This window comes from Pyrgilauda ruficollis, unplaced genomic scaffold, assembly GCF_017590135.1.
Source record: "Pyrgilauda ruficollis isolate IOZ18807 unplaced genomic scaffold, ASM1759013v1 scaffold161, whole genome shotgun sequence".
NCBI lineage: Eukaryota > Metazoa > Chordata > Aves > Passeriformes > Passeridae > Pyrgilauda > Pyrgilauda ruficollis.
This window is the reverse complement of record NW_024514876.1, coordinates 728,339-745,490: the sequence shown is the minus strand read 5'-3', so window position 1 is coordinate 745,490 and position 17,152 is coordinate 728,339. Positions and strand designations below refer to the sequence as shown.

Genomic DNA, 17,152 nt, shown 5'->3' with positions numbered 1-17,152 from the left:
GCACCCCAACATGGGCACTGACTGATGTGCCAGGCTAACAACATCCATGTTCCTGGCTTGGCTGCCCTTGGGCAACCACGGGCACCCACAAGGATTCCTTATCAGAGGAAAGAGAGTGCATGGCAGCCTGCAGACGTGCCCGTGCCTACACAGATGTGCAGAGCACACACACACACAGAGAAGTGGCAGCCCCATCACTGCCAGCAGCCACGCTCCCTCCCCAGCACCTGCTGCAAAGTTAATGCTGATAATAACAAAACCACTAAAATTACCAGCCCTGAATGCACACGGAACCAAGAACAGCGTCACGTTCCTTTTGCTGCCGCTTCTCCCAGCCTGGCCACGGAGCTCCACCGCTGGCCACCCTCACAAGGACGCTGCTGGTCACTCTCCCCCAGCCCCACATCACACAAAAATCATCGAGCGTTTGTGTCGCAGGTGCAGCAGGAACGCAAGTTGGAGCTGACACCCAGACAAAGAGCAAGGGCAAAATCCAGCCCCGTCAGCACACAACCTTTTCCCTCCTCTTTTTGCAGCCCTGGGAAAAATCAATAAGATGCAGTGAGTCAAACTCAGCTTGAAGCCCGTAAGTAATTAGGATTAGCAGGCTGGGAGCCGAGGGAACAGGCTGCCTATGTGCTGGGCGGGGAGGGACCATTTTGTGGGTGTAGGGTACAGCCTCAGCTGATGCAAATAACACGAGCAGCTCTTAACGGGGTTTTCAGGCAGAACGGCAATAAGGAATGGGAACGACATCATTTGCTTAGAAACAAGAAAATCTCACGAGGATAATTTGGGGTGCCGAGCCGTGCTAGGAACAGGATGGGGACCCCACAGGTGAATCAATAGTTGAGTTTGACGCCGAGCCCATTCACAGCCCCTCACTCTGAGCCCGGACTCCTTGAGTACCGCTTATTCCCGGCGTTCTTTCCCGTCAGTAAATAACCCACCTCAATGTATTAGAATTAAGTTAGTGGCCAAAATCGCAAAGTGGAGAAGAATCCCCCCCACACACACACACATACAATCTGCACAGAGCTACCATCAAAATAAGAACCCATTCGGTGTGTTTCTGTCCACGAAGAACAGCTCGGACGCTGAAAAGTGCCCTTTCCTCCCACTGAAGGAACCCGGCAAAATTCGGGAGCGGGGAGCGGTAGCCCCGGGACAGCGGCGAGGCGATCCCCCGGTCCCCCTCCCCGCCAACCCCACCGACCCCCGAGCTCCGCGGCCGCCCCGGTCCCGCTGCACCCCCGAGCAGCGGCTCCGCCAGCAGCGAGCCGGGGGATGAAGGAGCGATGGAGAGGAGAGAGATGGAGGGCGACGGGGAGAGAGGCGAGGCTGCGGGAAAGTTGCGTTTCACCCACCTAGAAGCATTTTGGATGCGGCTGCGTCGCCTCCGCGCTGCTGGTGCCTCCCGCTCGCCGGGCAGAGCTGCGGGCAGGGCCGGGCGGGCGCAGCCCCGCTCCCGCCGCCCCTCGCCCCGCGTCCGGCCCCGCCTCGGCCCCGCAGCGGCGCGGGGGGAGCGGCTGCCGGTGGTGCCGGGTACCGGCGTGGAAATGGGCGGGGGGACCGAGCGCTCCCCCTCCCCGCACAGCCGCCCCCGCGCCGGGGCTGCCCGAACCCCGAAACTTGGGGAGAGGGGAGGGAACCCTCAAGGGCTCCGCGGCACCCCCGGGGCTCGCCCGGAGAGTCCTCTCAGGTGGCTGCTTTGGGGTGACACTGCCGAAATGTCCTTGTGGGTCGGGGAGGGCAGACTCGGCGGCAGACACCCGCCCCGACCCCCGGGAGAGGCTCGGCGGCAGCAGGGACCGTGTCCCTCCCTGCTGGTGACCGCGGCAGTGGGGCCCTGCTCGTTCAGCCCCAGCCCTGAGTGCTGGAAGCACACAGGGTCTGCCCCAGCCGTGCCATCAGCTTTTGGGGTGGCACGAGTGGACACGGGCAGCCTGGCATGGCTGGGGTGCTCATCTCAGTCCCCCCATGACTGGGGTGCTCATCTCAGCCCCCCACGATTCGGGTGCTCATCTCAGCCCACCATGATTGAGGTGCTCATCTCAGCTCCCCATGACTGGGGTGCTCATCTCAGCCCCCCCATGGCTGGGGTGCTCATCTCAGCTCCCCATGACTGGGGTGCTCATCTCAGCCCCCCACGATTCGGGTGCTCATCTCAGCCCACCATGATTGAGGTGCTCATCTCAGCTCCCCACGACTGGGGTGTTCATCTCAGCCCCTCATGATTGGGGTGTTCATCTCAGCCCCCTATATGGGGGATTTCATCTCAGCCCCCCCGTGATTGGGATGCTCATCTCAGCCCCCCCGTGATTGGGGTGCTCATCTCAGCCCCCCATAATTGGGGTTTTCATGAGCCCAGGGCTTGCTGCTCTCCCCATCAGTTCCTCAGCAAAGGCTGTGGCAGTTGGGCTCCTCATGGCAGCACCTTCTCTGTGCTGATTTTTGGCTTCTTCTCGGGAGGTGAGGCTCATGACTTGCTTACATTGCTGCCCTTTAAACAGGGAAATTAAAAACCTGCTTGTGAAAAGGGGAAACAATCACCTCCCCTGCCTCCCTGAATGGGAGACACGAACAAGGAAGGAATGAAATATTTTTCTCAAGTCAGACAATACAAGGAGTTGGGCAGAAATCGCTGGGCTGTAAGCAGAGTGAAAATGAAACCTTTTAAACCGTGAGATGCCCGAGTCCCTTCCCATGTGCCACAGCTAGATTAGGCACTTTTGGGGTTAAATACAGAATTTTGGTCCACTAAAGCCATCAGAGATCCTCTGGGTGCTGCTGCTGGACCAGGGCACACCATGGGTCTTTCTCCCAGACTTCACTCTAGCTAGACCAGGCACTTTTGGGGCAAAATACAGAATTTTGGTGCACTGAAAAGCACTAAAGCCACCAGGGCTCCTCTGGGTGCTGCAGCAGGGCCAGGGCACACCACGGGTCTTTCTCCAGACTTCACCCTGGCTCGGCTGGCACCGGGGCAGCACTGGCAGAGCCCAGGGCAGGGTGTTGCTGTCAGGGTCGTTAACAGCAGCAGTAAGTTTAGCCGGGGCACTCGCTAATCCGGGATTGACAGCTGGCCCCGCAGCCTGGCCCGGCCTCCCGCAGGCTATTTAAACCCGATATTAATTTGTTTAATGTCATCAGCAGTTTGGTGTTACTGCAAGGAGCAGAGGGAGCTGGAAATGTAAAGACTGGGAGGAGCAGGGGGCTCCTCCATCCCAGAACGATGGCTGGTCTCCTTTCCCCGGGGATAACCATGAACAAGTCTGGCATCTCCTGACCTCCAGCCCCTCTGGACCGATGTACAGCCCCGATCCCCACTCCATCCTCCATGCCTGACCAGCTCCTTCAGTTCTCCCCAGCAATTCCCTCAATAAATCCTCTCCCAGCTGTGGTTCATGCTGCATTTATCCCAGCCAGGCGAGCAGGTCCTGGCCGGCATCGCCGCGGCTGGAGGGGCACGGAGGGGTGGGAGGGAGCAGCGGGGTGTGGGATGCTGCACTTTGTGGCCGAGCCTTTGAGGCCAGCTGGAGCGGAGGCTAATTGCAGGTGCTGATTACAGCCCCTGCCATTAACGCCTCCGGCACTCCCAGCCCAGCCCAGCCCAGCGCATCGCTGGAATTTCCCAGCTCGGCGCTGTGGGTCCCTCCGGTGCATAACTTGCTATATTTGTCCGTGCACCCCAGAGCTGGTGTAGGGCAGCAGCACAAACCCTCCCACAAGGTCCAGACCCACATCCCCCTGCCAGTGGTGCTGCCCCCCATCCCAGGGAGCAAAGCCCGTGGCTGCAGCTCCCCACAACCTCCTCTGTGAGATGAAGCTGCTGAAACATCTACCCCGGAGTGGCTGAGAGGTCGTGTCAAAAAGCTCCACCATCCTGTGGGAGGCCCTAAAAAAGCCCCAGAGCCAACAGGGGTCAGGTGGCACAGCCCCTCGTGGTCACCACTTTCCAGCACAGGTTGATATCCACGTGTGGGACCCTGATGGCTGAGCATCCCAGAAGTGTGGGGATGGAACCAGAGGGTTTCTTGTGAAATGGCCCCAGACCCCAGCCCTCAGCCTGCAGATCATCACACCCACCCCGGGAGAGGCAAATCCCAAACACGCATTAAGCTGGGCTTGCTTGGGCAGGTCTGCTCAAATCCTGCCTGTGGCTTAAAGCACGAGGGAGGGCAGGGGGAAGGGGAGGGTGCTCGGGCTCAGCTGTGCCACCAATGTCACCAATTCGCTGGGTTCTTTGTGACAACAGACTCCAGGAACCACAACAGAGGGATTAATCTGAACCCTGCTGAGGGCAGAGTTAAATTCTTTGCTGGCTGAGGGATGTCCAGGCTCTTCCCAGCCTTAGACTCCAGCCTGGAGTCTAACAGTGACCAGAACTGGGCAATGAACACCTCAACAAAGGAGGAGGGAGCCAGGGATAAAAGCCCAGCCAGAACTGCTCCCCTGCCCCAGTCTGCTGAGCCTTCCAGAGCCTTTCTGGCTGACTTTGTTCGCCAAGGATTTAGGGTATAATTTGGGGGTGAAAGACGCCAGATAGGATCAGGACTGATACACCTGGAGGATGTGTATCGGTTTTCTTCTGCTGTGTAACCTGAGCCCCGTCAGAAGCAGAAGGCTCCGGCTGAAGCTGCCGCCGGCGGTTCATCCCTGCCGGGCCAGGAAGGCGGGCGCTGACCTTTCCTGCTCCTGAGTTTGCTCAGGATTAAAGTAACATTTTTTAAGGGCTGAATCCTCCTCCCCCGAGGGGCTTCCCACACAAAGGGAGTGGGGTTTGTGGCTGACAGTCCCCCACGACCCCCCTGATAAACAGAGACTTGCCAAACTGCTGAGTTCACACTGCCCACCCAGATGATTTTTTAATTAATCCCCAGTATTTTAATGAATCCTTCATGCAGATTTCTGCTTTTATGAAGAGCAAACCTGGGAGCTTTGTGTCAGTGGAGGGGTCTGGCGAGTCACAAACCCCCAGCTCTGACCCCCAAGGATGAGCCAAGGTGGGCATGGCTTTGGTAGTGCAGCAATGGGCTGTGCCTCCCACCTTCATCATCTTTCCCAGGGAGATGGCTAATTACAAAGGCATCCAGGACACGTCTGTGAATAGGGTGGAGAAGCTGGATGACCTAGAAATATTTAATTATCAAGAAAATGGCTGGAAATTACACCTGGAAATAGTTCCAGAGAGAGAGAGAGTGTAAGATTTTCCATCTAATTGAGGAGGGCACTCTTGGAGGGACAGGGCAGAGGGTTCCACCTTGCCACCACACTTTGGTTCCCCCAGCCCAGTGCAGATTTCCTGGAGGGCCAAGGGGCCCATATGGAGTTTGGCATGGAACCAACTACCCAAAATCTTCTGGATGCTTAATTAGCCAGGGGTGATGCTGTCTCTGGTCTTGCCCATCAGGCTCCTGCTTAGCTTTGGCCCCTCAGGAGCTGCTGGTGCCCAGGGAGCTCATCTGGGCAAACACTCTGGTGCCACAGCTCAGACCACACCGAGACACTCCAGCTGGCACAGCAACAGCCAGATAAATGAAACTGTTCCTTGTAAATCTGTGGCTGCAGAAAACACCAGAGGTGAGCTGGAGCAGTGTTGTGGGCAAGCTGTCCAAAAGCAGCACTAACTCAGGGGCATGAAAAAGGAAGGGAAGTGAATCTGAGGTGATCAGGCAGTGCCTGCAGGCAGAGGCAGCCCTGCTCCAACCTCTCTGACAACTCCAACAGCTCTGACAACTCCAACAGTTCCAACAGATCCAACTCACATGCTCCAAAAGCAGAGTTGGGGGCAGCCCAGGGAGGCTGCAGGGAAAGGCCATGGTCCTTGTGCTGGAAGGATACACAGCTACCAACACCAGAGCTCTCCAGAGCATCACCAGCTCTCCCAGCAGCACCAGGACCAGAGAGCAGGGCCCTGGATCCCCCTGGATCCCCAATCCCAGGCTGTGGACAAGGCTCCAAAAGCCAGAATCTCATTTTCTCCCTCTGCACACCCGCACTGACACCACCATGGGGTTATGGAAAGGAGAGCTCACTCTGGGAAAGAGGCAGAAGCACGACGAGGGGAGATCATCTCTTCAGAGAAAATTTTATATTGCTTACGACTTACTGTCTGGGAACATAAAACAGTTTAAGCAGCCGACCCTAAATCACAGTGACAGCTCTACACTACCCACAACCCCCAGCCTGCCCTCCCCTCCCCGTTCCCCTGGTTCCAGAGCTCGCTCCTCCCGTGGCCCCGGGCAGCACACGCGTGTGCACACACACACACACACACAGACACACACACACAGCGGGCACGGAGAGCAGCCCGAGGCTGGAGGCTGCAGGGGGATGAGCAGCGTTTCCAGACGCGGATAAATCACTTCACCCCTCCGCAGTTCCCCCCCGTTCAGTCCCGGTGCTCTTTGGGACGGCGCCGGGGCACGGCACAGCCCTGGCACGCACAGCCGGGCACGACCTGCTCCATCCAGCCCCTCTAATCCCCAGCGACAGCCGGGCGGGAGCGGGATGCAGCTGCGGGATGCAGCAGGATGCTCCCGTGTCAGAGCAGGACGGCGGCTGCCTCCTCCCGAGAGCAGCAGAGCCCCCCGGGGGTGCCGAGGTCCCCCTGGGGGTGTTCAAGATATAGCTCCTTGCAGCTGTGATCAGCTAATTGAGAATTTAATCACAAAGCAAAGATGCCAGTGTGACAATTTACAGCAGCCCTGCAGCCCCCAGGTGCTCAGGGGCAAAGCCAAGCACTCCAAACAGGATGAGTTTGGATCCCATGCCTGGGGTGGCCACAAGAGCCTGACCCTAGAGCATCCCCAGCACCGGGCACCCTTCCTAGGGGACATCACCCCATCCTGGGGACCTCACCCCCTGCTCAGAGCTGCTGATGGAGCTCTGGAAAAGGCTCCTTCAGGCTCAGAGCAGCTCCTCAGACCAGCAGGTGCCGACAAGCTGGGACACGCTCAAGGTTTAGCTGCTGCTTTGACCATTTTTTTCCCTGCTTAAAATAAAAACCTGCCAGGTTTCCTCTTCCAAATCTGCTGAGCTGATGCTACGTGGGAAATTGTGAAATATTCCATGGCTACATGTTCCTCGTTGTTCTTAATCCACTTCTAATTAATGTCACGTGCGTGGCAGCCCTGAGCTGAGTGGCCGTGAAACGCTTATTGAGGCAACTTGACAGCAAACCCACTGGAAGAAAGTGACAGCAAAATCCGCGATTAAACAGGAATGGCTCACAACTGCAGGGCTTAAAAATAACACGAGGCAACTTCCTACTGATTTTTTTTTGGGAAAAATCTCCACTGCCAGCAGCGCAGCACAGCCTCTGCCAGCGCCACATCAGTGGCAGCCTGACACTCCCATGGCCCAGGCAGCCCCCACCAGCCCACAGAAAGATGATATTTGATTTATCTTATCTGACTTTGATATCTTTTGGCTCTATATTTCTCTGTATTTCTTAAGCTGGAGCATCCACCTGAGCACCCGAGCTCCTGCCATGGGAGGTTCCCACCTCCTTGATGCCCCAGCAGCACAAGAAAAGCCCTGCAGCTTCTCTGTAAGAGTTTAAATGTAAAGGATCTTTTTGGAATAAGTGTGTCAAGGAAAAATATCCCTGAAGCTCTGACCAGAACTGGGGTGCAGAGCCAGAGGTCAGTCCTGGGGGGAAGGCTCCACACCACAAAATCCTTCCAGGCAAAGCTGACCGCTAATCAATTCATTTTCTATTAGAATTTACTGACTCAATAAAATCAGAGATTAATTATGCTACAGTTATTAATCCACAGAAAGCTGAATAGCTGGGCTTTTCAGAGGGACAGCAAGCTAATGGGGTATTTTCTGAGGATTTAGAAAGGGAGCAGTTTGCTCTGGATTCATGGGCCAGCACGAAGTTGATGTGCAGGGTCTGGGCTCATGTGCAGCCTCTCACATGGCACCCACAGGTCCCTTCCCCCACAGAAACTGGGGGGTGTTTTTTGTAAAAAAAAATAAGAGCATTTAGTGAAACAAGGATTTTCTGCCAGTTCCCTTCTCAGCCCTCCCAGCTCTGTCCCCAGGAGCCCAAGGGACATCCCTGTGCCCCATCCCTGTGCCCCAATGGGAAGGGAGAAGCCTTGGAGTGAGCAGAGGGAAGGAAAATGTACAATTACCCAACTCAGCTTCTTCAAATTATTCCTGATCCCAGCCAGCATCTTTAAGACATGAAAAAAAACCCCATTCTATTTCTCCCACTGAGATTCCAGGTTATTCAAATCTGATCTGAAAAGCTATTTTTGCTCATCTTTGCTCACAGATGAAGGGAGAAGCCGAGGCCAATGGAGCAGGAGGACTCCGTATGTTTGTCCTTCATAAATTCACAGAAGCTTAAAATCTGAACCCTGGTGCTGCTTGGGCACAAGGTATTGATCAGCACCTGGCAGATGCAGGGTTTGTCCCAGCCAAATGTTAAATCCCCTTTAGGGATCTGCCACTGGGAATTTTGGGAGAGCCCGATGTGCTGCCAGTGTACCTGGTGATGGATGCTGTGAAGTGGCTCCCATGCCAGGCAGATATTGGCCTGTCCCTGCCAAATTTGTCCCAAAAGTCCCCAAAAGCAGGAGAGCAGCAAGGAGGAAGCAGGAAAACATTTCCTCTGGCATTGCTGGAGCAGGCACCAAGGCTGGGCACGGCTGGGAGCTCCACCAAGGGCAGATGTGAGAATGTCCCAGCCCCAACCCAGCAGTGACATGACTGCTGCACCCCGATTAGTCCCAATTAGACCCTAATCCCACATGTTTGCAAACTATTTAAATCAATACCTTGGGATTATTGCAGACAAAGCCCAGCTGAACGTGGCTGAAAGGGACTGGCACCCGTTTGCTGGGTAATGAACAGCTGAAAGGCTGCCACAGCAGAGGGGGAAGGAGGAGGGAATGCAGCTGAGAATGAGGTGCCAGAGCACACAGAGCAGGGTCATGGAGAGGGAACATGGCCCAGGATCACGGAGCAGCAGCAAGGAGTGGGATCACACACCCACCAGTGCCATGGTCAGACCCACCAGGTCCCCTCCCTCTGCTGCTGTCCACCCCAGCTGCTGCTCTGGGTGGTTTTCGGGAGCTGTCTCTCAGCAGGGCTCTCCCAGACCAGCCAAGAGCACAACCATGGGCTCCTTGGTCAGAGCGACAGCCCAGCCCCAGTGCCTCGGGCACTGCCACCCAGCTCTGCAGGAGCCATGCAAGGGGAGGGGGTTCCCTGCCAGCTGCCAAAACCAGGGAGCTGGGACCCCCTGTGAAACACAAGATAATCCCACCAGCAGCTGCCAGCCCCCTCTGACTCCCAGAGGCTCCCCTGGGGTCCCCACGTCCCTGCCAGGGGCCCTGCTCTCTGCTGCAGGCCCCGTGATGCTGAAGCTGTCACAGCGATTTCTCTGCTCATCTCAAACCTCTCTGCTCCCAAACACGCACGGACAGACATTTCAGTGGATAATTGGGAAAACCAGGACCTTTCCCTTTGCGAGGAGCCGTTGTTCCAGGGCTGTGCTGCCGAGGGGGAGGACAGCCCCAGTGTGAGGCAGGGTGACAGCTCTGGGCAGGCAGGGAGAGGGTCAGGGCACACAATGCCACGGGATGCTGGAAAGGAGGACGGGTTTGTGACACAAATCAGCCCCAGGGCGCAGCTTTCTCCGGGTGCTTCGGCCCTGCCTTGGCATTTGGGTTGGGGGAGCAGCTCAGCAGCCTCCAAAGCCCAGAAAAGTGGTTTGAGTTGGGCTCGGGGCTTGTGTGAAGCCTCCTGGGCACAGGAGATGCCCGAACAGCGTGTCCTTCCCTGGCCAAAGGGGCATGAGCTGCTGTCAGCTCAGATTTGCCGGGGAATTGGTGCTCCAAAGGAGAGTGCTTCCCACTGCCTTGCAGGAGGTGGGGGCTGGCAGAGCCCAGAGACAGTGCTCTGATAGCAGCGTGCACGAGCTGTTCTTTACACCCCATGGCTTTTTTGAGACACTGGTGGAAAGGACTTTTAGGGAGGGCAATGAATCAGGGTGTAAGTTTTGAAATGCTCCAGCTCAGCCTGTCCTGTGGTGGGAGCCCCAGAGATGATCCAGGATGAGGGGAAGCAGCAGCCCCCTGCCCATGCTCCCGCAGCCCATTTTGGGGTGGCTCATTTTGGGGTGGCTCAGCTCTTCCTGCTCCAGCACCAGGCTGTGGTTTGGTTCCTGAGGACTCTGAGAGCAAACTGAGATGGCTTGGGCTCCCTGGGAAATCACAGGCAGTAATTAAATCACTCGTGACCCAGTTGGATTAGAGCTGGCATCTGCAGCACGAAAACGTCTTTCATCTGTGGCCACCCTGCATCTAATCACCACCTTCCCCAGGATTCCACACAGGACAACGAGGATCTGGGACCTGTCTTGCAAAATGAAAAGTCTAATAAGCAATCATTTGTTTCTCAAGTTGGGGACTTTCTGCTACAGAGCTAATGAATTGTAATGACACTGATTAGCATGTTTGCCAGAGCCTCTCCTCTGCAGCTTTGCTGCACGAGACGCCAGCAATCACAGCCTGTGCAGGAAGAACAGATCCCAGGAGCCAGAGGGGAGCAGGGAGACTGAGTGGTGAATGGGAAGCTGCCTTTGATGTAGCTGTAGATGTCAGCATGAGACAGAGATTCCAGCCCAGAGGAACATCCCTCAATTACTCATTACTCAATTACTTCATTTAATCCACTGTCTTTAACCTCCCAAGGCTCCCCCAGTGCTGACACGCCGCTGGAGACCTGTGCTAGCCATTCCTGTCTGTGGGCTGTGCCAGGCTGTGCCCAGCTGCCCAAGGAGGGGTGACTGTCCCAGGACTGCAGGCAGAAGCATTCTCTCAGCAGCCAAAGGTGCAGATCTGGTGGAGGGCTCCTCGAGGAGTGTGATGAGGCAGGGCAGGGCTTCCCCAGCACCCCATGGCCCTGCCAGCCCTGCCCATGCACCACAGCCCAGCCAGGAGCTTGTCCTGCTCTTGTCCTCAACACAGGGCTGGTCCCCTTTGCATTTTGGGGGGACCCATATGGCATAAAGTGGCACGACCGGTGCAGAGGGGACACAGGAGTCACATCAGTCAGTTCCCAGCCAGGCTCAGGAGGCTGGGGAAGGCTCACAGTGACAACGCTGGAAGTGACATTTTTAACCAAAAGTGCAGGGAAAGGTCAGCTCCAGCGGGAACAGGAGGGACAGGGAGGCACAGAGAGCAGCTGCTGCCTGTAATTTCTCCACACAAGCAGATCAGAGCCCTGCACACTCAGGAGTGACCACGGCGAGGCTGGCAGAGTGCAGAGTGTGGGGCTGACAGCACGGGGCCCCAGGGGTGCCACACTGGCAGAGGTCAGGGACGGTGCAGAAGCACAAAGAGCAGACTGGCATGCCCCAAAGATTCTTTGGCTCAGTAGGAAATGCATCCCTGGACAGCCTCCCATCAGGCCACAGTGAGGGGAGAAGCTGGAAGCTGCAGGCTGGAATTTATGAGGCCTATCCCCATTAAAATAGCCGGCGATATTTCCATCTGTCAGTAACGCTGATGAAGAGACCTGCTCCTTTGCATATCCCAGGCTTTACCCAAACAAAACCAGCACCAGTCAGGGCAGGATTTGGCACAAAGATGACTATTGCCATGCTAGGAATTCATGGCTCCAGCCTGCCCAGTCTCTAGGAAGAGCAGAAGCAGGGAACCATATAATCTTTCGGGTCCCTTCCATCCCAAGGCATTCTGTGATTCTGTGCAATTCCCCTGGTTTCCTGCTAACGACAATCCCTCACAGCCAAAGGCTCAGCCAGAGCAGGTCAGCCACGGTGACAGGGTGACATTTCTGGGCACGTTTCCCTGCTTTTGTGCATAAAATCTGCAGCAGCCAGCTGGGCCCAGCCAGGTGAATGCTGGCAGATGGCACAGAGGGCAAGTGAGTCCTTGCCCTTGCACAAGCTCCTGCCCAGCAACACAGCACCTGCACGTGGCAGCATTCCTGCCACAGCCAACAGGTGAGGGGCCTCAGCACCAACATCTGAGCGGAATTTTGGATCAAACTCAGTGCAGATACAGGAGAAATGCACAGCAGGAGCCTGGGGGACACGCTCAGGTTGGCACCTGCAAAGCAGCATCCAGTATCCCAGCAAGTGACAGCCTTGGGGATGCTGCACAAACCAGCTACACAACTCAAGGAGATACCCACAAAGACAGAGCAGCAACAACCACGCTTGCACATGGACAGACCCACGTGTGTCCATCCCTCCGCTGCTGCAGCGTGGCCTCCTGGGCCCCAAAACCACCTGAGGGCTGAAAGCCCTGCACTTCCAGCCAGTGACAGACGCCAAGGACAAAACCAAGCACTTCCAAACTTTCCACGAGCCCAACAGAGCAGCTGTGCCAGAGCAAGGGCAGCCTTGGGGCAACCTGGACCTGCTGGGTGGGCTCCTACCTTGGGCTGCTGGCATCTTCCCCTTGTTTAGCTGCTTGAGGCGCTTCTGGTGGGACTTGCCGTTGTAGTGGATCTGCGCCTGGGCAGCGGAGTTGAGCTGGATATTGCAGACCTCGCAAAGTGTGAACGACTGCTGCTTCTTCTCCCTCTTCATGCGCTGCTCGGGCTGGCTGGGGGGGCAGCTGGCCTCCTCCACCAGCTGCACTGCACTCTCGGGGCTCTGGGATGGGCTCAGGGGTCGCTTCATGCCTGCGGGAGGAAGGACAGACCCACTGTGAGGACAGAGGGACAGGGACGGGTGCCAGGTGAGGCAGGAGAGGCCAACACAGGTCCCACGCCTTTGGTGTGTGAGTCTGAGGGGATCCCTGAGCAAGTGAAACAGCGTTTGGGCAAGATGACCCGAGCAGCAGCATTCCCAGGAGTGCTGGAGCAGAGAATAACCCACTTCTTCCACGTTTCCAGCTCTAGACGACACTCCTTGTGTCAGGTCAAGTCTCTGTTCACTGGTGGGCAGCACTGTGGGTTGGCCAAGGCAGAGTTAGGATGGAACCAGCTCTCAGCAAGCGAGAGATTCAGCTGGCAGGACTCGTGTGTGGTGAGGGCGTCCCAGAGCCTGTCCCCACCACGGAGGAGAGCGGCTGGCGCTGCCACCATCAGCCACCAGCAGGGTGAACATGGGGCTCTGTGGGACCAGCTCGCAGCAGGAGCTGGAGCCCCAGACCCACATAGCGACACCACAGAGAAGAGCCGCCCATGGAGAGCCTGGGGTCAGCTGGGGACAGCCCTCCAGCGGCCTTTGCCTTGCAGGGACACTGTTCCTGCCGCCCGAGCCCGAGCCGGGCACCGCTGCGACATCCAGAGCAGTCTCGGAGGCGCGAAGGTCACCCGAGCCCTGCGATCCAGTTACCGCCTCGGAGCCGGCAGCTGCGGCTTGCTAACACCCGCAGGCACGGCAGGGGCCAAGGCAGGGGCCGGGGCGTCGGGGGATGGCCGGGCAGCACCCAAGGGTGCCCTGCAGGGATGTCCCTGGCACCCTCGGCAGGGCTGCACCGCCAGGACTCAGTCGCCCGCACGCCCCCCGGGCAGCTGGGACGCACCGGGGGCTCGGGCTGTCCAAACCCCGCTGGGGGTGCCCTCGCCCCAGCTCGCAGCACCCCCCAGGCTACGAGGGCTCGGTCTCCGGGCCCACCGCGAGCTCGGTTCGCTGCAGCCCCGGCCGCGGCCCCGCGGTGGCGCCGCCGCTCCGCGTCCGTCCCGCGAGTGGGAGCCGCGAGCGGGGACAGCGGGACCGGGGACAGCGGGACCGGGGACAGCGGGGACAGCGGGGACAGCGGGGACCGGGGACAGCGGGGACAGTGGGACCGGGGACAGCGGGACCGGGGACAGCGGGGACAGCGGGACCGGGGACAGCGGACACCGGGGACAGCGGGGACAGGGGGCAGCGGGGACAAAAGGCAGTCCCACTGCCACTCACCCACCCACCCGGGTGAGCTCCCCTCTCCTCTGCCCCATCCTGCGCCGCCCTGCAGCCCGGAGGTGGCCGCAGTGTCCCCATCAGCCCAAAGGAGCTGAGGTGTTCCACTAGCTGCTAACAGAGGCCTTTCCCAGGAAAACCATTAACAGAGCAACCGGAAAGCAGATCTGGGAGGAGATCAGCAGCAGGAATGTGAGACGGGGCCTCAGGGACACGCGGCACGCTGTGGGGACACAGCCGAGGCAGGTCGCCGGGTGCCCTTGGCATCCTCCCCCTCCCCGGGTATTTTTAATGCAATTACATCCCAGGACGCAGAGCTAAAATTGGAACATTATGTGGACAAAGTATCCCCAAAGTCTCCCTCGTCTTTGAAACAGGCACTGCTGTTGCTCTGATTAGGCAGCAGCTCCTGTCCCGGCTCCCGGGGCAGCGTTTGAAGCTCTGTCCTAATTGCACACACACTTGTTGTCTCATTCACTTAATTTCTTCTGTGCCTGTTCTGCTTCTCAGGTGTCAGGGCCACAGGCGGGTGGCTGGTGGCTGGGACAGGTCATGGGGACAGCTCGTGGCACGTGTGCAGGCTGGCAGTGCCCTGACTGATGCCTGCTTTGGGGCAGATGTCAGCTTTTCAGCAAAGCCTTGAGGAACTTTTGGCTAAGGGATGGGGGGCTGTTACCTTTCATAGCAAGGTGGAGGTTAAATGACACCCCCAGGGTGGCTCTGAGTCAAACCCAGCTCAGAACAGGCACTCACCACACCCCAGCCCCACCACCCATCCCACCCCAGCAGCCATGAGGTTTTGTCTCCACCGTGCAGGAGCATCACAAGCAGCTGCAAATTTTTGGATAGTCTTCCCAAGGGTTCTCCTGGATGGGGTAGATCAGCTGCCACCCACCCAGCACTGCCCAGATCTGACCTGCTGAGCAGCACCAGTGGCACCTCCCAGGACCTGATCACACCCTGCACCTCTTGCTGCCCTTCCCTCGGAGCCAAGGCCTCACGGGGGATGTTCCTTTGGCTGCTGATTTCCTGAAGGGTGCTGGGCCATCCTTTACTCAGCTCCTGAATGCAAAGCAAACTCCAGAATGCACAACTTGCTGCACAGGCTGCAGTCACTGCAAGCGGCTCCATGCCCACACACTGGGCTGAAGCAGCACCCCACAGGATTCCACAGGATTCCACAGCAGCCCACAGCATCCTACAGGATCCCACAGCACCCCACAGCACCCCACAGTACCCCACAGGATTCCACAGGATCCCACAGCACCCCACAGCATCCTACAGGATCCCACTGCACCCCACAGCACCCCATGGGATCCCACAGCATCTCACAGCATCCCACAGCACCCCACAAAGCCTCTGGCTGGGCATGAGACACATCAGCAGGGCACTGGGGCTCTGGCCAAGCTCCACAATCCTGATGAGGGAGCAGGTTTGATGCAGGTCAGGTCCTTTCCCATTATTCCCATCATGATTCCCATTATTTATAAACCATTTCCTGTATTCTGAACAACCTGGGGCAGGCCCATAGAGGCCACGCTGGGCACAGGGGGTGCTGTTATCCCAGCCTGGAGAGAGGTTCCCATGCACATGCAGCCTCACATCTGTGCAGGGATGTTCCCTCAGTGTCCCACCCCAGCAGGGACCCTGCTGCCATCAGCACCAGCTTGTGTCCCATGGGATTTTTATTTGGGCTGAGCTCAGGAGAGCCAGCACACATGACCAGAACCTCCCCCCAAGTCAAACTGCCTTTGTCACAGAGCTGAGGGGACCTGACAAGAGCTAACTGGGAGATCTCTCCATTCAGCAATTTGTGATCAGGGAGAACACCACCTGAACAGAAAGTGCATGAACTTGGTAAGAGAGCAAGAAATCTGAGCGGAAAAAAACCTTATTTCAGTTCACTAGGTTACTTTCTACTGAATCCACCTTCCTTGCCTCCCACTGAGTACACACAACAGTTAAAAAAAAAGCAACAGAAGTAAAAGAAAGTGTTGGCACAAAAGTGGCCACAAAGAGTTGTCACAAAATTCCCTCAAACCCCCTGAGCAAGGACCAGTTTCATGGTCCGCACCTGCAAGGACCCTCAGGAAAGCCAGAGCTGCCACAACACCACAAGCCCGACCCAAATCTGCATCCCATCGCCTCAGGGCTTGCACCGTTTAGCAGCTCCGTGACCCTGCCACGCGTGTTTGCACCAGGACCCCTGGCTGTGCCCCCCTCCAGGGACCCCCAGACCCGCTGGAGCAGCAGCCCCACCATCCTCACAGACCCCCCAGCACCGGCACGGGCAATCCCAGCCCAGCCAGCCACCAACGCCTCTCCCAGGCTGCCCCAGCCTGGCACAGGAGGCTCCTACCTGCTGCTGGTGGCGGCACCGCCGAGCCCTGCCCTTGGCACCTCCTGCCCTTGTGCCACAGCCCGGGGGGCACCGCGCTGCCCGGACAGCCGCAGACGCTCGTCTCGTATTTCAAGGAGCGCTTCAATCGCCGTTCGATCGCCACTAAATCAGCCCTCATCAGCAGGCTCCGGACGCAGCCGGCACGTCCCGGTCGGTGCCCGCGGCTCAGCGAGCTCCCGAAGAGCCCCCGGCGTCACGCGGGGCAGCGCGGTGGCATGCCAGCTGGCAGGGGTGCCACCGGAGGAGCCACCTTGAGCCAAGAGCAGGCGGATGCACCTGACAGCAGCTCTCAGTGACAGGGGAGATGGGGGAATGGGGCAGCTTTCCGGGCTGCCTCGAAGGCTGGGCCCAGAGAATTCCCTGGGTGATTTGATGAAGAGGCTCTGGATGCTGGTGGAGGGGTGGGAAGGGCACAGGGGGCTCTGCCCTGGGCATGGAGGTGGCCCGGGGGACCTGATTTAGCTTCAGGAGACGCTTCAGAGTGCTGGCCTGAGGGCTGAGCAGAGCCAGGCAGATTTGCAGGTTTTGGAGGGCCTGGCCATGGCTGCAGCACTTCAGCATTTCATAACACTGCATCAAACCAGCTGCCCCCAGCCCTGACATATGCTCTGCTAATGCCAGAGAGAGGCACGTTTTAGGATCAGCCCATAAACCATCCGTTGTCAGAGCAAGGATTAGTGTGAGCTGTCTCTCCTCAAGGGCTCTGGAGTGCAGGCTGGCTCCTGGCACGGGGACCAGGGCACACGCAGGGCTCACACCACTCACAACCCTCATTGTGAACCCCCAAATGCCCAGTTCTTACCCTCAGATGCTCTTGGGGCTCCCCTCAGCCCCGTTCCCACAGGCTGAAG

The 17,152-nt window shown here is 57.9% G+C and overlaps 1 protein-coding gene across 1 annotated transcript in view; it reads right to left on the bottom strand.

The window, feature by feature from the left end:
- The window catches only part of ZNF385C (zinc finger protein 385C), a 43,505-nt gene extending 27,213 nt beyond the window's left edge, over positions 1–16,292 (bottom strand). Inside the window, exons 1-2 of the mRNA XM_041462967.1 lie at positions 16,260–16,292; positions 12,427–12,675 (exon numbers count right to left, since the gene is read on the bottom strand). Coding sequence (XP_041318901.1) covers positions 12,427–12,673 — 247 coding nt within the window. The 5' untranslated portion in view covers positions 12,674–12,675; positions 16,260–16,292. The remainder of the gene's footprint in view (positions 1–12,426; positions 12,676–16,259) is intronic.
- Positions 16,293–17,152: the final 860 nt, after the last annotated feature.